We start from the raw sequence: 20,839 nt of genomic DNA on the forward strand, positions 1-20,839 counted from the left end.
GAGGCATGATACCATGTTGGACACTTGAAGTAGGATTACTAACAATAATAGATTCAATACAAGAAAATTTATGATACTACTCTGTTAGTCGGAGTATCCATCAAACACTAGCAAAATCACCATCACGTACTGTGTGGATCTGTTCGGACAGAATGAGATTCTACCATACACAAGAGGAAAGGATGACATATTGAACATAAAGGAAATGATGACATAATGTCCACCTTTGTGTTTGTGGACCATATATAGCCAATGCGATTTCGGTTGTTCATTGCTTCACTTTGGATGGTGCATGCGGCAAAGTTCAATGCACCTTCAGTGTAGATTTCTCGAGTTCCTCTTACGAAAAGAGCAATTTTTTGATCAATTTTGCGTTCACGCGAGCAAGTACAATTGTTGCTTTTAACATAGATTTCTCAATTTTCTTTTATGAAAGAGAGCAACTTTTCAATCAATTTTGTGTTCACATGACCAACTTTTCAATCAATTTTGCGTTCACGCAAGCAAGTATAACCGTTGCTTTTAATAAAATAGTTTTCACCATTTCCTTTTACGGAACGAGAGGAACTTTTCGGTCAATTTTGCGTTCACATGAGCAAGTATAACCGTTGCATTTAAAGTTTTAGTAGTGTTACTTGTTACGTCCGAAGCAACCATATATATGGGTAGATTGGTTGTAACCTAGCGATTATGGGGTCCGAACATATGTGAAAACCACACAGCAAGGGCCATCCCGCAGTGCAAGATTTTCTATGCAACTTTGGACGTCTCAACTGTTAACATATTTGAAGAGTTGTTTTTTCAGATACATAGTTTTTATTATCAAAAATGCTAAAATAAAAACACAAAGGATGTGAGGCTTCAGCCAACACACCCTAACGCCCCGCTGCCCGCACATGCACCCCGCTGCCCGCATACCCCACCCACGCGGTGCCCGCACACCTCTCCCTCTCTCTCTCTCTCTCTCTCTCTCTCTCTCTCTCTCTCTCTCTCTCTCTCCGACGAGCACCTTCTCCCTACACTTGCGCCGGCAGCACACTGCCTCCCCACGCTTGCACCCGCACCCCACTGCCTCCCCCACGCTTGCACACCCCAGCCATGGCGAATAGGGTGGCGGAGGCGGCGGATTTGACGGATCCGGATGCGGCGACGGTGGCGACAACGGATTAGGATGCGACGGCGGTGGATCTGGCGACAGTGGCGGTGGATCCGGTGGATCCAACTATGGTGGCAGTAGATCCACGCCAGGTAGGCCTCCTCTATCGTCTCTTCCAACTCCGACAAGCTCTCAATTGTTAGCATATTTGAAGAGTTGGTTTTTCTAGATGCATAGTTTTTATTATCAGAAATGCTAAAATGAAAACACACAGGATGGAAGGCTTCAGCTAGCACACCCCAGCACACACTGACGCCCGCAGCCTGCACACCTCGCTGCCCGCATACCCCACCAACACGATGCCTGCACACCTCTCTCACACTCTCTCCGACGAGCACCTTCCCGGCAACCTCCTCCTCATGCTGGCGCCACACCGCCTCCCCACGCTTGCGTCCGCAACCCACTGCCTCCCCCACGCTCGCACTCACGCCAGCCATGGTAGATGCGGCGGCAGAGGCGGCGGATCTCACGGATCTGGATGCGGTGACAACGACGGCAGCGGTGGATCCGGTGGATCTGGCTATGGTGGCGACCGATCCGGTGGATCCGGCTACGGTGGCAATGGATCCGCGCCAGGTAGGTCTCCTCCCCTTAGATCTTATATCTAGGGTTCTAGTGAGCTCTGCCTGTCATCTCTTCCAACTTCGGCGGGCTATAGAATGGCCGAATAGGGGAAGCAGGTAGGCCAGGCAGTGGGGAATGCTGGCGGGTAATTTAGGGGAGCTGGCAACTGTAGTGGGGACTGGTTGGGCCAGGTCTGGCGGGGGAGCTCCGACCATGGTTGCAGCGGGAGGGAGGGAGGGAGGGAAAGGAGATGGTCGCGACCATGGAGCTTCAGTGAAACCCTAGCTCACAGCCAAGTGGTGCCGGTAGCAGGGGTGAGGGCACCGAATTGGAGGAAGAAGAGGTGTTGTACGTGTTTTTTTTGCAACTAAAAACTATTGCGAAGGGGTGAATGCGGAAGTTGCAAATCCTGCACATGCACGCCGTAGCAGCGCTCTTTTATTTTATATCTAGACATAATATATATCTAGATGTATAGAAAAAAAAAATAGATATCTATAAATGACAGAACGAGTTAAAACTTGGAATGAAGAAGGTATTTCAAAAGAATCCATGCTTCTTAGGAGAGGGTCCTAAAATTTACATGGCTAGTCTGTTCATTGGTCTGAAAATATTGTTTGCTGATTTATTGTAAGAGAAAAACATTATTGGTTGACAGAAAAAATATGACTGATAAGATAAGCGAACGGGTAGAGCTCATATGTTAGCCAAGTAGGTCACGGGTGATGCAACGCCCGAGTGGTGGCAAGAGTGCTCGTATAACCTGATGGCTGCAGAATGTAACCCCGTATCTACTTAATGGATGAATCCCCGAGGTTCAAAACAAAAAGAAATTAACATCGCCAACAGCCAACAGAGTATCATGATGTAGACATAATAACTATAGAAGTAAACGACCACGATGCATATTGCGCGTAGAAGTAATTTGTACGGTTCTCTTCAACTCGCACGTCAAGTTTATTTAGCCTTTTGCATCACTGCCATCCATGTCTGGATCATTAACTCACCCACGCATGTATACGTATGTCCTTGCATCATCACTGGATGGATGATCATGTTCCCCTCAAACGTGGGCCAATAGGCCTTACTAAACCTCTCCCTCTCGATGATGATGATTCTTTCCTTGACTACCAAGGCCTTGTTTAGTTCCGAAAAGTGAAAACTTTTCGGAACTGTAGCACTTTCGTTTGTTTGTGACCAATATTATCTAATTATAGACTAACTAGGATCAAAAGATTCGTCTTGTGATTTACAGCTAAACTGTGTAATTAGTTTTTATTTTCGTCTATATTTAATGTTTAATGCATGTGCCACAAGATTCGATGTGACGGGGAATCTTGAAAACTTTTTGGTTTTTGGGGTGAACTAAACAAGGCCCAAGGAGATAGTCCGGTTGTGCTTGTGCACGACGACCTCGGTCAAAAAGTCCAAGATCCATGCGGCGGTTGGCCCCACTGCCCATGCATGTGGCGCCAAGATTATCGCTGCGAGGAAAGATCGGGCCGGCGGGCCGCCGCGGTGAAGAAACGCGACGACTTTTCGCAACGTCTCGTCACCCCGAACGTCACCGGGAACGGATCCTCTGCGGCGTCCGTCGGCAGCCTCCCGGGCGCTCTGCCGCCTGCGGCGTGCGCAGCGGATCCCAGTCTGACTCGGGAACGAAAACGTGCAACTCCCTAGGTCTCCTCTCCTTCTGCTTAACCGCCACTCATGGTCAAGGCTGGGACCTGGCGCGGGGCGACTGTGCTCTGCTCGGTGCGTGCATGCACCTGAATCCTGGGACTGTTGTGGATAATCTTCGCTTTCACATTTGCTTCCCATCAGTGCCAAGAAAAATGATTCGCCTTCTATAGAATAAAAAAAGGGCGAATTTCCAGCACGGAATTTTCTCAGACCATCAGTAAAAAGAGGGCCAATATTACCAACAACGATGACAGAAGTAGCAAACGACGTGGCTGGTTCTGTATAGGTACGTGGCTGGTTCTGTATAGGTAGTAGCTAGGGGAATCGCATCTGTTGCTAGATTTCATTTAAGTGGTCTCAGATAAAAACGCAACAGAGAGGAAAAGTGCGAACGGCACAAAGCGCCCCGGCACGCCCGCTTGCGCATGGATGGACGGATAGGGAACTAGAGCAACAGCGACCTCACGGGCGCCCACTTGCATGCCCGCGCGGAATATGTGACGGGCGGGCGGGGGACGGCCACGCCCGGGTGCCCTGATCACCTGACGAGGCGCCGCAGCCCTTTCCGTCGCGAAACGCCGCGCGCGCCGCGGGGCGGGGCGGGGGAGCATATCTCCATTCTCCGACACGAGACGCGGCCGCCCGTGGGGAACGAACCTCAGCCACGCGCGACGGGAGGGTGAGGTTTTGCGTGCGTCGCGAGCGCTCACACGAGTCGCGGGCTCCGCGCGGCACCCGATCCTCTCCTCCGGACGTCCTCCCAGCCACCGAAAAAGAAAAAGAAGACGGTCGTGCGCGGTGCGCCGCGCGGCAGCCGGCAGAAACGTCCTATCCTCACGCGGAGATTTGTTCGCCTGGTGAGGTGCAGGAGCAACCACGCCGAAATGTAAAATGTGGGGCACGCGACAAAGGTGTGTGTGCGTGTCTGTAGAATGCGGGGCATGTGGCACGGCGTGTGCGTGTGTGTTGCTGAGCTTTTGTGTCTAGACAGTAGCCATGAATACATCTTTAGCGTAGATTTCTCTACTTCCTCTTATGAAAAGAGCAACTTTTCGATCGATTTTGCGTTCACGCAAGCAAGTATAACCATTGCTTTTAATATAGATCTCTTCGTTTTCTCTCATGAAACGGAGCAACTTTTCGATCAGTTTTGCACTCGTGCGAGCAAGTAGAATTATTACTATTAAGGTAGATTTTCCCACCTTTTACGAAAAGTGAGCAACTTTCAATCAATTTTATGTTCACACGAGCAAGTGTAACCGTTGCTTTTAGGGTTTTAGTATTGTGGCTTGTTACATCTGAAGCAACCATATATGGGAGAATCAATTGTAGCCTAGCAATTATGGTGTCCGGACAGATCGATGCTAAAACCACACAACATGACCATGTTTGGCCATCCCATATAGCAAGATTTCCTATGCAAGTGTTAATTGTCAACATAATGGAAAAGTTGGTTTTTTCAAGATGCATATAGCTTTTATTATATGCTCAATGGTGCACCGCATAATTTATATTAACATTCTCAAACCACATTCTTTTAGCTTGGCTAACGTCTCTGGGCATTGCCTTTTTTGGTTGCTTTCGATGAGGAAACCTTTTTCTCGTCATGGCACGGCAGAGCAGACGAGGCTATATATGTTGTGTTGCCTTGACCCGAACGAATATAATCGGCAGATATTCGTCAGCCATATGCTCTTGCTACATCGGTGATGGCACAACTTGTTGATCATGACAGAGCACAACACGAGAATCGTGGCCACACGATTAGAGGGAGATTTGCGTGTGCCGTGCACGCCAACCTGAGTCGCAACACAATATCCTATCCTCTGGTCGGTCAAAACGACCTATCGCCGCCACACATAGGTTCCCCTTGTAAAGGAGCAAACCCACCAAAATGCAAGATGAGGGGCATGGACAAGGTGTGTGTGTGTGTGCACATTGCTCCATGTTGCGTGTGTTACACACACGTCATGCCATGCAATCTACAACAACATTCTAAAACTGCCTTCTTTTAGCTTGGTTAACGCAAGAGGCATTGTCTTTTCTGGTTACTTTCGGTAACTTTTTCTTGTTGTGGCAGGGTAGAGTACGCGAGGTTGTGTTGCCTTGCCCTAATCGAATCTAATCGGTAGATATTTGTTTGGCTCTTCGCTTATAGGAGGGCAGGGGGTGTGCATGATGCTAGGCCACACACATCATGTCGTGCAACGTGTAGTAACATTTCACCCTGGACATTGCCTTTTCTACTTGCTTTTGGGAATCTTTTTCTTCTTGTTTCATGGCAGAGCACGTAGGCTGTGTTGTCGTGCCCCAGAAGGTTTGGATCTAGGCGAGCTAGACTATTAAAGGAAAGGAAATGCATGAGCCACACGATATCACCATACTCTGAAAACAGCACTAGGGGAAAAAGAAAAGAGAAATTAATTGGAAGGTTAGAGCCAAAGAGATAACATAAAGTGGTTGGTGAGACACACAGAAGTAGGCAACACGCATCCATGATATCCCTCCAACCCAAACAAATCATTCATGAAAACCCTACAACAATAGGAGCAGCAATAGGCAAACGCTGCAATGTCCTAGGGAACAGCCACCTAGCTCTAGCCGCCAGTGCTTGAGGGCTTCATGGCATATGATACCGCTATGGCGGAGGTCTCCTCACGGGACTGAGCGAGAGCATCACATCCACGAGCAAGTCATGAGCGAAGCACATATGAGGACTCCATCACCTTGGGATCCTCATCCCCACGTTCGGTGAATGCCTAGTCCCCTGTGCATGAGCTGGTCTTGCCCCTGCAGCCCCAGTGCTGGTAGCAGTGGAGATGGAAGAGATAAGAAAGAGATGTCAGTAAGCTAGAGGAAGCCAAAGCACTAAGGCTCGATCGTCGAGAAGAATGTAATATATAGATATTCATATAGCTTTACGCTTGGTCTGGGAGCAACCTCGCCAAAATGTAAAATGCGAGGCATGGATAGGACATGTGCATGTTGCTAGGCCATGCGTGTTGTGTCGTGTAATCTATAGTAACATTCTAAAACCATCTCTTTTAGCTTGGCTAATGTCCTCTAGCACTACCTTTTCTACTAGCTTTCGGCTAGGAAACCTTTTCTCGTCATGGCAGGCAAAGCATACCAGGCTATTTTGTGTTGCCTTGACCTAGACGAATGTAATTGGCAGATATTCGTTAGTCATATGTTCCGGCTATATCTGTAACTACACAACTTGTTGATCATAGAGTACAATAGAAGAATCATGGCCACGTGCTTGGATGGGAGATTTGCGTGCGTCGCGCGTGCCTACCCGAGTTGTGGCATGCTATCCTCTCCTCCGGTCCTCCCCACCACTAAAAAAGAAAATCATCTTGCATGGTGTGACGTGCAGCTAAAATGACCTATCACCATGCATAGGTTTGCCTGGTGCAGGAGCAAATGTGCTGAAATGTAAAACATGGGGCATGGGACAAGGCGTGTTTGTTTGTGTGTGTGTGTGTGTGACGCACACTGTACCATGCTTCATGTGTGTGATACACACATCGCGCCATGCAATCTGCAACAACATTCTTAAACCGCCTTCTTTTAGCTTGGTTAACGCCCTGGGGCATTGTCTTTTCTAGTTGCCATTGGTAACTTTTCTCGTTGTGGCAGCATAGAGTAGGTGAGGTTGTGTTGCTATGCCCTAAACGAGTGTAATCGAAAGATATTTGTCTCACTCTCCACTTGGTGCAGGAGGGTTGGACATGTGCGTCATGCTAGGCCACGCACGTCTTGTTGTGCAATCTATAGAAACATTTTCAAACCGCCTTATTTTAGCCTGGCTAACACCCCCTGGACATTGCCTTGGCTAACTGTAACACCCTGGCTTTTAAAATAAGACCAGATTCGTCATATGTGTGCCCAGGAAGTCCACACATATAACAAAAGAATAGAAATATCAGAAACAATGTTATATATAGCGGAAAACATATTTATATTAACACTTACAAACATCAGAGTACGCGGAAACAGTAGCTAAAACTTCTTAGGCTCCATTCTTCTCAGGGACGGTTGACTGGGGGCTCCGTACGCCAAGCACTTCTCATAAGCTTCTAGAAAACTCCATAGCATCTTTATCCCTCTTCTGAGCAGCACTTTACTACACACTGAGGTGTGGGGGGGAAATAGCAAGGGTGAGTTCATGTCGAACTCAACAAGTACAGGCGGAAAGTATAATGACATGCAAGGCTTAATCAAAGGAAAAGCTGACATTGTTTAACTGCAGGTGAGCTTTTTAAGTGAACAAGCTTTTATTACAACTTCTATCATTAAAACAACCTATTACTAAATATGGGTAAAGCATCCCAACCCTTAATTAGATGGAAGTAGATTAACCATTTTATTAATCATCATCATTATTATTAATATTATTACCGAGGTAGCAACCTCAGATAGTAACTCGGGGTAGCAACCCCATTAAGGTCATGGGATAGCAATCCCAATTAAGAACACAGGATAGCAATCCTGCCAACACGGAATAGCCATTCCGCCAAAGCACGAGGTATCAACCTCAACCAAGTTCCGCCTCCAAGTTCCATGTGATTCCAATTTGCTCATCAAGTGAGGGTCTGGGCCGCTCGTGACCGTGAGCACGGCTGATATATCAGTTTTACACTCTGCAGAGGTGTGCACGTTCACTCCAAGTCGTGATTCCCATTCGCCTGGGGTCGCGACTCCCCAAAACACTACCAAGGTGAGCAGGCAGGGTCTCACTACGAGACCTTTCACAGGGTCCAACTAATAGGATGTCACTCGTAAGTTTTTGCCGGGGCGCGCGGCAGCCGTGCCCATAGCAATGGGACCCCGAACTGACCGACCTCTTAATATGAATACCCAAGCTACATTCCTTACGCCTACCCAGAAAGTAACACCCTACCAGCGGAGGTCCTGATAATTAGTCAAGCCAGAGCCATATAGCTTGGAGCTGCACTGTAAGTCCCAGGGGGCCGCTCCCTGACTAAGTCCTTACGGAGAGCAGAGACGGGTACGCCCGGCAAACCGGACCACCAACAGTACCCGCTCCCCCTGTCCTCAACCAAACCACGATGCTCGCAGGCACCGCAACATCTCCATCACCGAAGTGACCATTGTTCACCATTTAATCATTTATCATCATTGAAGAATTCATTAAACAAGATCATTATTATTATTATTATTATATAGATTAGATGAGTAGAGCAACTAAGCATATCTACTGTTCACTATACTACCCATATATAAACCCAGGTATACAAGGAATATAGTAGAAGACTAGTCATGTCCTTAGGGTTTGCAGTATTAAGACACATACAATGGAAAGTAAATGTATTTAAAGTTTATAGGTACAATATGATCAAAGGGTGCCTGCACTTGCCTTAATTCCCAGTGTTTATCTGCTCAGAATTCTTTGGCTTCTTTCTTCTGATCTCCAACTTCTGCTTCGATTATCGGTCCTCAGCGCCTGATCTTCAATGCTGACGAACCACGCTTCTTCTACTCGTAGCAACCAAGCAACACAAACAGACAAACAAATAATCATGACTAAGAACAAGCATCAATCAAAAGAAAAGCTTAGAAAGAGCGCACTAAACGACACGACTTATTGCTACGATCGTGACAACGCAAGAACGATTGAGAACGGAGCTATCGTTAAACGGACACGACTTTCGAGGTTCGGAGTGTAACGGAGAAGACGACTATACGCTGGTCGTATTTTATTTAATAAAAGAAGGTGATAGACTTTTAGAGAAATATCTCAAAGTTGAATTGACCAAATTATAAAGAATTATAAAAGATGGAGTTAAACTTTAGTCATATTTTAATTGTAGATGGTTATATATCATTTAAGCCATTTACGCCTTTGTAATTTTAGAAAACATAAAGCAAGTAAGAGCAGCTAATCAAATCCTAACATGCGTCGCATGTATATTAAACAAGTTATAACTAATAAAGAACCATTTAAGTTGATATTAATAATGTTAACATTTATTTATTTATAAAAGATCTAAATTATAAACATAGGTTACTTTTAATCCAAAAAGACATTAAATAAATATTAAACAAATTAATTATATACTTTATGTCTAACTAAAAGAATTATAATTAATAAATATTTAAGTTAACTTCAATCAAGTTAATATTAGATTATAAAAATAGCGAAGTGTAAACTTAGATTGTTTTTTTGTTAATTAAAAATGACATTCAAAAAATATTAATTAAACTAATTATATTTATAAACATGGGACATGGAAAACAGTATCGCTAATAAGTCATTTACGTTGCCATGGTCATAAAACAATAGAAAACATGATTATAACTCTATATTGCTTTTAATTATAAAATTAGGTGCATATATTAATTAATCTAATATTCAATTAAATATGGAAAAAAATATATGACATAATAAAAGTTAGCACTACTGCGTAGAGCGCGACGTTACGAAACTAACGCAATTGAAACGGAATGAAACAGAGTTAGAACGATTGAATGGCGAAGGATTAATGACCAGTGGCAAACTTGTAATTACTTTCATCTTCTACCTTGAGATTTTGTACGGACCGAACCAGGACAACATGCTGCTCGTGCTGTGCGTGGGAAGGAAGGGCTCGGTCGGACCTTGGCCGCCTGGTGCGCGGCGTGCAGCTGCAGCGCGGAGGAGCCCACGGGTCACGGCTGGGACCTGCTCGAGCCGTAGCAAGTGGGGGAGGGCACGAGGCCTCGCCCTGCTCGAGCGAGCACAAGGACGGTGCGCTGGCGGCGCCGACGCAGGACACGGCGTCACACTGGCCAGGGCGCCGGTGGCCGGTGGCGTGTGATCAGGACAAGCCGAGGAAGGGCCCTAAATGCCGAAGAACGCAGGAAAAACAAGGTCGATCTCACCAGCAATGGAGGTTTCTCGCCGGAGATGAAACTGGAAGATGGGAACTAGTCAAACGATAATGGATTCGCCCAAAAAGAAATACTACAGTGAAGAGAATGACAAGGGCTACCTCTTCATGGTGATGGCTAACGCCGGGACGCCATGGTTTTGCCGGAAAAACTCACCGGAGAGTTCGCCGGAAACCTAGCTTTTGCAAACTTCGGCGAGAGATGGAGGGAGCTACGGGTGGCGGCTCGCGATGGGATTTTTAGATCTGTGATCAGCGTGACGAGACGAACACCGGCATATATATAGGTCTAGGGTTTGGAAAAGTTTCAAAAATTATTAATTACGGGATTTTTAGAAATTCATTTTTAGTTCAAAATAATTCCAGAAAAAGCTGAAATCATTTTAAAGCCCTGAAAAATATTTCCAAAATTCTAAAAATTAAAGGAAAACTTTTAGAGATATATTGAGAGTTGATCAATCCAAAAAAAGTTTTTGGTGTCCATGAAAAAGAATTTTAGAGCATATAAAAAAAGATTTTGTTCTAGGAAAATGGGAAAAAGTTCTGAAAAAGTTTTGGAAAATTCTCGGGAAGGATCGGACGGCGTCTAAACGTATTTGTAAAATCTTAGCATGCACAAAAACAACAAACCCAAGTAAAAACTAGAGCACAAAGCACACAATAACAAAACAAAACGCCCTTCACTTTTCTTTACAAAAATTTTAGAATTTCACATTTTTCTCATTTTATAATGACAATAATTAATAAAATAAATCTTGTAATATTTTTAAAAAAATTTTAAATCCTTATTTAATTTAGTGTTTTCTAATAACAATCCAAAATTAGAAAATTTTGGAGTGTTATACTAACACCCCCTTGACATTGCCTTTTCTACTTACTTTCCAGAAGCTTTTTCTTGTTGTGGCATGCCAGAGCACACAAGGTTGTGTTATCGTGTCCCAGAAGGTTTGGATTTAGCCGAGCTAGACTATTAAACAAAAGGAAATGCATGAGGCACACAACGTCACCATACTCTGAAAAGGTCGTAGGGGTAAAAAAGGGAAATTAATTGGGAGGTTAGAGCCAAAGAGATAACATAAAAGTGAGGCTGATCAGTGAGGCAGGCAGAAATAGCCAACATGCATTCATGCCATCCCTCCAACCCAGATAAATCATTCATGAAAACCCTACAGCAACAGATGCAACGACTAGTGAACGCTACATCCCAGGGAACAGCCACCTGGCTCCAGTCCCCAACGCTCGAGTGTTTCATGGCATTTGATATTGCCATGGTGGAGGTCCTTGTGGGACTGAGTGAGAGCATCACATCTATGGGCGACCACGACGCATCTAAGGCCTCAGTTGCCTTGGGATCCTCATCCCTGCATTCGGTGAACGCCCAACCCCCTGAGCATGAGCTGGTCTTGTCTCGCAACCCTAGTACCGGTGGTGATGGAGATGAGGAAGAGGACAAGCAAGATGTGTAAGATAGAGGAAGCCAAAGCACTATCGCATGATTGTTAAGAAAAATGTAATCAATAGATATATTCATCTAGCTCTTTGTCTGGTCCAGCCGCACCGAAATGTAAAATGTGGAGGGCACAGATAGGGCGTGTACGTGTGGGTGTTGCTAGGCCATGCGCGTCGCACCATGTAATCTATAGTAATATTCCAAACCCGTCTCTTTTAGTATGGATAATGCTCTTCTGGCATTGCCTGTTCTACTTGCTTTCGGAACCCTATTCCTCGTGGTAGCAGGATAGAGCAAGTGAGGCTGTGTTGCCTTGCCCTAGACTAATGTAATCACAGACATTCTTTTGTCTCTCTGCCTAGTGCAGGAACAACTGCGCCGAAATATTGTAAAATATGGGGCACGAGGTAGGGCGTGTGAGTGTCATGGGCCACGCGTGCCGTGACAAAATGTAAAATGTGGGGCACTGGGCAGGGCATGTGCTTGTTGTAGGCTACACATGCCGCGTCGTGCCGTGCAAATTACATTGACATCCTAAAACCATCTTATTTTAGTTTAGCTAACGCCTCCAAAATTGCCTTTTCTAATTGCTTTCGGCAACTTTTTTTCTTGCGGCAGGGTAGAGCAGCTGAGGCTCTGTTGCCTTGCCCCGAATGAATATAATCGGTAGACATTCGTCAGGCATATGCTGCGGCTGCAACGGTAGCGGCTCAGATTGTTGATCATGATAGAGTACATGAAACCTTGGCTTGTTTAGTTCCAAAAAAATTACAAAATAGACACGGTAGTACTTTCGTTGTATTTGACAAATATTGTTCAATCATGGACTAACTAGGCTCAAAAGATTTATCTCGCAAATTATATGCAAACTATGCAATTAGTTATTATTTTTATCTATATTTAATGTTTCATGCATGCGTCGCAAGATTCAATGCGATGAGAAATCTGAAATTTTTTATAATTTTTTTTGAACTAAACAAGGCCTTGTGTTCACGATCAACAAGAAACCAGAGCACGAACATGCCGTTGTTTGTTGCTGCTTTGGTCGTTAAGATTGAGCAAGTTGCTCAACGGTCTCAGCATGTAGCCACGTACTCCTACATAGCACAGCAGTGACAAAGCATGGGGTTCACGCACACGGTACAGTCAGCGTGCAGCTACTAGTAGCTTGCCACGAAAGAAACACAGATGGTTTCGTCCCCAGATACATTTTGGTCATGCTTCACGCACATGTAATGCAACCAGACGGTTCTTCGTTGAAACTTCCTCCGCCGCAGGCAGACACGTATATATAGGAACGCAAACACTAGCGGCCACACCACAACCTCCTCGCTATCGCTAGTCGCTCCATCACCGTTCGCCAAAGAGCCCCAGGACATCCTCCGGTCTCCACTGCTCGAGCGCGCCGGCGCCGCACGCATGGCTGCCTGTGTCGACAAGTGGCAACCCACGCACGCCGGCCGCCTCTCCGGCGCCATCTACCGCTTCTTGCCGGACGGCGCCACGGACCGCGCGGTGACCACCGCTGCGCCGGCGTCCGCGAGCGGCGGCGACGACGACGTCTGGGAGGAGCTGCGCGCGGAGGCGCAGGCCGACGCGGACGCCGAGCCGCTCCTGCGCAAGTTCTACGGCGACCTCGTGCTGACGCGCCAGTCGCTGGAGGCCGCCCTCGCGGCGCACCTGTCGGCCAAGCTCTGCATCCCCGGCGTGCTGCCGCAGGACGCGCTGCGGGACCTCCTGGCCGCCGCGCTGGCCGCGCACCCGGACGCCGGCCGCGCCACGCGCGCCGACCTCCGGGCGGCGCGCGACCGCGACGCGGCCTGCGAACGGATGGTGCACTGCTTCCTCTACTACAAGGGCTTCCTCGCCCTGCAGGCGCACCGCGCCGCGCACGGGCTCTGGTCCGATGGCCGCTCGGCCGCCGCGCTCCTCCTTCAGAGCCGGGCGTCCGAGGTGTTCGGCGTCGACATCCACCCCGGCGCGCGCATTGGCTCGGGCATCCTGTTCGACCACGCCACGGGCATCGTCATCGGCGAGACGGCCGTCGTCGGGAACGACGTCTCCATCCTGCACGGCGTCACGCTCGGAGGCACGGGGAAGGAGTCCGGCGACCGGCACCCCAAGGTCGGGGATGGGGTGCTGATCGGCGCCGGCGCCAGCGTGCTCGGCAATGTGCGGATTGGAGCCGGGGCGAAGATCGGAGCTGGGGCGGTCGTTCTACGGGACGTGCCGGAGGGAACCACGGCCGTCGGGAACCCCGCGAAGGCGGTCGGGAAGAAGGCGGTGCCGCAGCGGCGGCCGGAAGAGCAGCCCGGGGTGACCATGGAGCAAGGGTGGTCGGACTACGTGATTTGAAAATTTTCAGAGGGTCCGGGTGCAAATATTTTTAGTGCAGGAGAAGGAGAGTTTCCCTCCAAAAGATATTCGTGGTCGATGGCCATTTCCGCTATTCTGTAATAGTGCTGCTATTGCAGTATTGCCTACACTAGAGACTACAGAGAGAGCTGCATTCCCATATGCCATTGCATAAGAGGGAGAGGGAGCTCAATTAGGCATTGAGCCCTAGAGCAAGTCCATGTTTTTTCTGTTCTTTTTTCCTCTGTTTCTCGGGACTTAATAACAATACTATATGCATCTCATTAGTTATCGGTTGCTTGTACATATACTTCAAGCTATATTGTGTCTGTATGTTTCGTTTCTCCTCCTAAACCAAAAAAGTTCCGTGCAGGGGTTTTGCTATTTTCAGATGCCTGAGAAATAGCATTTGTTCAGACAATGGCTATGAGTCATGAGATGAAGATGTAACGGATCAGATGTACGAATCTTGAAGTAAGATCAAAGGATCACGTTATCGTCTAAACCAAAGACAGATCAGACACCTGCTTTTTTTAGGAAAAGCGAGGAAAGCCTCTGTCCTTCAGGGGGACTTTATAGTTTATACAGTAGTGTTCAAGTACAAACTCTTTGAGCAAGTAGAGGATGAATATGTTCTGTAGGTTGTCAGCCGGTGGATGAACGGATTCTGTAAGAACATCTCGATAGTTTGATTCTTGGAAGGGCTGCTTCAAACAAAGCAGAGCATAAACTACCGTAACCACATCTGAAAATTGACTGGCCAGCAATAAATCAGCTGTTCCATCGCGACTTGGACGGCTTGTCTTGGCCCAAACAAAATCAGCAGCAGCATTTCCGCATTTAAATTGGGGAAACAAATAATTGACGTGAGGTTCTAACTTCTAAGCAGAGAGATAAGTACAATCTCCTAGTTGAGAATCTTGGCGAAAGAGGTCAGCCTGGCCCCAAGTGGACGTGGCTGATGGCTACCCGTACCGGATGAGAGTAGGGGTGGATCGATGTCGCAGCCCGTAGCTTTTATTCGAAAGCTAAGCGGAGGAGTCGGGAATTGAGATATTGTAGCAAGATTTCAGCAAAGTCAGCTCTAAGGACGGTAGAGTAGTGCTGTAGGTTATTGGTTGCTTGGGTGCACCGCCTTGGAACGAATGCTGATCCTCTGAGGTGCCTTCCCCTCGCTGACGAGGCCGAAGGAACGGGACAACGGGTAGCCTACATTGGACGGCCGCCGGAAAGGAATCTGAATCTCGGCACACGGCACTAGCCAAGTGATCGCCGCCATGACCCATGAAGCCATGAACCCATACATACATACATACATAGTCCATGAAGGTCGTTCGTTAGTAGGGAGATGGCAAAAGCAAACCAAGATGGCAGCAGATCAGAGCACCAGCCTACTGCGGAGAGCATGTTGGAAGGAGTCGTGGGAAGAGAGGAATGCAGAGGATGGTCAGATTCGATGTTGGTGCAAGTTGGGCTGCCCCGGCTCGGACCACTTTGTGGTGATCCCTTGATGACATTACACAGGAATAGCCCAAACAAAAGCTCGTGTTCTATGGGCTTTTTTGCATTGCCTCCCCAAGACCCAAGTAGCCCGAATAGCTTCAGTACAGGCCTGAAGTTGCCCAATTCATCCTTTGGCACGGCCCATCTGCTCTACAATTCACACAACGGACCCGACCCACGTCGCCGTTGATCGCGTCGACGTTTCGTCACCCATGACAGCGTCCAAGCAAAGAACTCCAGTCCGTTTCGCTTCCAGAGTAACGAAAGCACAAGCAACGTCCCCGTTCCCACGCCCGCCGCCGCCGCGTGAGGCCAAGCATGCGCTCCCAAAGGCGGGCGCCACCAACCCCCCCCCGCGCGCGCGCGCTTCCATCGATATGCATGATCCCGGCCGCCACACACGCAACCGTTCGCAAGCAAAAAGCCCACGAGGCACGACACACAGGTACCGCGCATCGGGGGGTGAGCCAAGGGGCTCGAGTTCAAGAGCTACGGCCCAACCACGGCGACGACGACGACTCTTCTCTTCCCCGTTCACCTAAAGCACGCACCGCCAACAGTGGAGCTGTTAGCCGCTGCTGCTTGTCGCTCTGCCCTGTCGTTTCATCCGATCCCCTAGCTAGCTTTGGCCAAAAATCCTCCATTGGCAGCAACTTGCCGCGGCGGAAACTATTTCAGACACAGACACAAGAGCTACGGACCACACGCTGATCATCCCGGCGTCCACACGAACCACGCGTGGCATCGTCAGTTTCAGTTCACGTCGAGTAGTACCAATCAATAATCAGTTCCATGGACGTGCTGCCGCGGCGTCGTCTTCGGCCGCGCCCCCGGTTCCCCTTGTTGCGAGCCGCCTTGTTGTCTTGCGACCCCGCAGCGCGTGAGCCGTGAAGGGTTGGTGATTGGTCGTAAAGCATACTCATAGCTACGTTGCCTGCTCATTTTCGGCTTGGGTCCATCATAGTACGCGTAGCTCCACGTTACGCGCCCTCTTTTTCCTTTTTTCCTTTTCGATTGATGCGACGCTTTTTCTGAACTTATTACATATGGAGTTTTCATATGAACTTCTCTGCTGTCGCATCCCTTCCATTAGTGTAACTCTAACTCCCATTAATTGGCCACTATTGGTGCTGGCAAACTGACATTTAAATTGCCGAAATAATTCGTAAATTAAAAACGTTCTAAAACCATACGCATGCAAACCCTCTGGTGTTCTGTACTAGCCTCTTCGTTCCATTGATCGAACGAGCTGCACTCTGAGACAAGAGGAAAATCCTAGCGCATTCAATGGTGCCAGTGCTTTTCTTCAAAAGTCTGCAACAGGAGTGTGTGTACTACTGCATCGGAGCATCGTCACTCCATCAGATACTAGCTCATCACTGCTGTAGATCATCGTGATCCGGGATCCAAGAAAAGAAACGTACTGCCGGCTGCCGCCCGCGCCGGCCCGCGCGCGCATGCATGCATCGCAGAAGCAACCATGCATGCAGGTCATCAAACAGGCCGTGCCAAGGGCCTTAATTAGGGAAGCAAACGCAAGCTTACAACGACGATCAATGCGGGGCGGCCGTGTGCGCTCGGCTGGACGCGCATGGTCACAAGCCCGCCGCCCGCCCGGCCGGGTCGGTCCCCCTGGCCACTTCCCGCTGTTGGTGTTCGCGCGCGCGCGAGCGCAAGACCTCGTGACGAGGAAGAACCGTGCAATTCTCTCTCTCTCTGCGTTCGTCGTCCTCAACTGCCTCTGACCGGCGAGCTGCGCGCTGAGGAGGCCGCGCGCCATGCATGCATGCATTCCTATGGAAAGCTGGCAGCGGCGAGGCCTGCTCTCTTTGACTCCGGCCGATCCATGACATATTGACATGGCACGGCAGCAGGTAGCAGCAGCAGCGGCTGGCCCTGCCGGCCGGCCATGGAATCGACTCCTCCGATCCATCCGGCCTGACCGGACGGACGATCCATGCATACTGAATTCATCGCTTCGCTTGTCGCCGGCCGGCAGCGGCGCCGCGTTTACGGGGCCTCCCACGTGAGGTCTGCCTTGGATGGATGCATTGCGTCCTGCGCGGTCTGCGCTCCTAATTAATCACCCTTGGGCTTTGCGTTTGTGCTGGGAATCTCTGTTGCTGTATCTGTATGCTGCCGCGACATGGCCACTGCCTGCCGTGCTTGCCAGCGTGCGTGCCGTTGCTAATTTACTCATCGGTTTCAGAACTAGCGCTTGGAAGGATTAGCGCGAGCGGAAGAGTCAACTGATTAGTTAAATACTATAGTGGTTAGGTGTACATATATACACTGTACTTTACTGTGCTTCTGACATGGCTATATATGTTGAGCTGACAATGCAAGTTGTGTCGAGCTATGAACTTGTGTCAATCAGTGCTATCTGCGCGTGTAATATATGTGCCGCTGCATCTGCTTGTGTCGTAGCTGTTGTTGTTCTTGCATGCAGCAGGGCATGCAACTGCAGAGCCGGTTGGGGAGCGAGGAGCACACGTACGTTCTCGCCTCTCGGAATGGGGGGGCATGCAACGTATGCAAAAGCTGGTTCAGGTTCCGGCGGAAAGCCCAGGCTGGGTGGGACGAGCAGCATGTAAACAAACCGGAAAATGGCGTCCCATAAGAAGTCTGCGACCCTGAATGCAGCTGGTGGTAAGATAATGGCAAGCCAGCCAGAGCACAAGTTGTGTACAGTTTGCTGCCTTTCTGGGTTATTTTCACTTATATATACTCCTAACAATTAATTTTTAACATAAGAAGAGAAGCTCTGCCTACAAGTATGTTCTAAGATCTTGAAATCAATTTTCTGACCGTACCTTCAATAGGCAATCTGTGAGACACCTTTCCAGACTTTAATAAGAGTGTCAGGGGCAGAGACATTCGAGGTGTAGCAACGTACCCTCTGCAATGTAGCATAAACAATATCAGCTGAATGCAGTATCATCATCTGTTTGAGTACCAGAAATAACAGTGGAATCTTGCAGGGTCTCCTGCTACGCGCTTGAATGCGTTCGTTAGACGTTCGATCTGCTGAACTGTGCAGGCGCGCGCAGCGCACCCCGGCAAGCGATTACGGCCTTGTTTAGTTCAAAAAAAATTTTGCAAAACATGTACAGTAGCACTTTCGTTTGTTTGTGATAAATATTATCCAATCATGGACTAACTAGGCTCAGAAGATTCATCTCATCAATTCCGACCAAACTATGCAATTAGTTTTTATTTTCATCTATATTTAATACTCTATGCATGCGTCTAAAGATTCGATGTGACGGAGAATCTGAAAAATTTTATAAAATTTTTTGGAAACTAAACAAGGCCACATATACTGCATTTTTTATACCTCCCTGTGTCTCAAATAATTTAGCAGCGTGGCTCAAATAATTTTCCTCCGTAATTTTCCATGTGACTCAAATAATTTTCCTCCGTTATTTTCCATGTGACTCAAGCTGAAAAGCACTGCAACGAAGCATTTTTTTAAAATAAAAAAGAATTCATCTCTAGCTAGCATCTCTGCTAAGCAGCAAGCACTTTGCTACTACATCCGATTTTTTTCTGCAATCAAGCTACTTCTTCATTTTTGGGCTGGCTATTGTGTCCATTTTAGGCTTACTTCTTTTTAATATAATTAGCAGCTCTCCTGATAGATTTGTCTTTAATAAAAACCCTAATCCTCACTAGGCACACATATGAAAAAAATAATAAATTCTATGAATTTTCAAGACAATCATTAACCGGCCTTTAAGTTAGTAGGCTCTAGTCATTGTTGGCAATAATAGTCATTGGATATATTCTATTCGAAGAACCTATTCCTACGATATTATTATAAAGCAACCCCTAAATTTGTATATAAAATGGTAAAATACCATGTCTGCCATTATGAAAGATCTAAAAAATACCTAAATTTGTGTCATAAATGTTTGTATCTACATATGAGTTAACATATAACGTTGTTAATCTAACGATGCTTATCTAGTTTTTTTTTTAGGAAATTGGAGGGGTCTTAGCCCCTTAGATGATTTTATTATTGAGCAAAAAAAGTACTTTATAGGGGAAGTTACAAGCTGAGGAGTTAAGAATTAAGAAACAAAGAAGGAGATAAAAAAAAGGTAGCGGCATTGATCAGTCCCAGATTTTGCAAATTTTGCATCTATTGTTCAAACTGATCAAATGTCAAAGAGAGCCCAACTTTCACCCTCAGTGAGACAAAATTAATTTCCTTGAGGAAGAGGTTTCTACACTATTGGATTCCCATCTGACGATTCTTGGAGATAAGTTCATTTTCTTGCTGTCCAAATTGTACAGTACATCAATATGATTGCTATCATGAAAAATTGGGTATTCAGTTGATCTTTGAGGGCTAAAATATTTGTAAAAGTGTCCCCTGTTTGATATACTTCCAAGTTTAGGACCCCCCAGCATTGTTGCGCAAATGGGCATGCCCAGAAGAGATGATCAATTGTTTCTTCTTCCCTTGACAAGCAAATTTCACAATTATAAGTATCAAAAACCATGTGCTTTCTTCTGGTGCTCAGTGTACCCTTCAATAAGAGCTAACATAAAACTTTGTGTTTGGGTTGGCAATACGACTTCCAAACCCATTTGAAGGCTGTGTTAATAGCTTGATGTCCCATTAGCTTTGTGTAAGCAGTAGACGGTCTGAATTTGGATTATAGTGTCATGTAACTTTTAGTATATATTTGATTAAAGTTAAGATTGTTTGACTTTGAAAAGTATATATAAGATGGAGAGACTAGTATAAGCTACCCACAACGGAGCCTTGGCAATACTTTGTTGAGATGGGCAAAGAAACCGCTTCTCCAAGCTTTGGCCATATAACTGAAGTATAGGAGAAGAAAAAGAACCCGCCAAAAAAAAGAGAGAGAAGAAAAGAAACGAGGCAAATGCTGACGAGCGCCGCTATTCCGCTTCACAGCGCCCTCCTATTCGGATACGCTGAGCCTTTTCTCACCATGAATAAAGTCACGGATGCTGGAAACTCGGGTGTGGACTGTGGAGAGGAGAAAAAGTGGAAAACACTGAAAGACAGGTCAGCTGCTTCTTGGATCTGTGACGATTGATATCCAAATACTAGTAATTATGTTTACCGATGCGCAGAGGATAAACATACAGTGACGACGCGGTGACACTCTCTCTCGTCTCATCATCAAGGGACACGCTAGATTACTGGACCCATGGACAAGCTGTCCCGTAGCTGCTTTGATTGCTCGCATGAAC

The 20,839-nt window shown here is 47.2% G+C and overlaps 1 protein-coding gene and 1 long non-coding RNA gene across 2 annotated transcripts; one reads left to right on the top strand and one right to left on the bottom strand.

Moving 5' to 3' along the window:
* LOC110432027 lies at nucleotides 8,766-10,541 on the bottom strand. Its single transcript, XR_002449484.1, has 3 exons — nucleotides 10,402-10,541; nucleotides 9,952-10,322; nucleotides 8,766-8,905 (listed from the first exon to the last, which is right to left on the bottom strand). It is a non-coding gene; the product is annotated as an uncharacterized LOC110432027 (long non-coding RNA).
* LOC8081887 (probable serine acetyltransferase 4) lies at nucleotides 13,005-14,408 on the top strand. Its single transcript, XM_002465655.2, has one exon. It carries the CDS (start codon nucleotides 13,169-13,171, stop codon nucleotides 14,102-14,104), a length of 936 nt encoding a protein of 311 aa, XP_002465700.1. The 5' UTR covers nucleotides 13,005-13,168; the 3' UTR covers nucleotides 14,105-14,408.

This window comes from Sorghum bicolor, chromosome 1 (genome assembly GCF_000003195.3).
Source record: "Sorghum bicolor cultivar BTx623 chromosome 1, Sorghum_bicolor_NCBIv3, whole genome shotgun sequence".
NCBI lineage: Eukaryota > Viridiplantae > Streptophyta > Magnoliopsida > Poales > Poaceae > Sorghum > Sorghum bicolor.

What these genes read in the sequence shown, in the direction of transcription:
- LOC8081887 (XM_002465655.2), top strand. Translation starts at nt 13,169, where the DNA reads ATGGCTGCCTGTGTCGACAAGTGGCAACCCACGCACGCCGGCCGCCTC.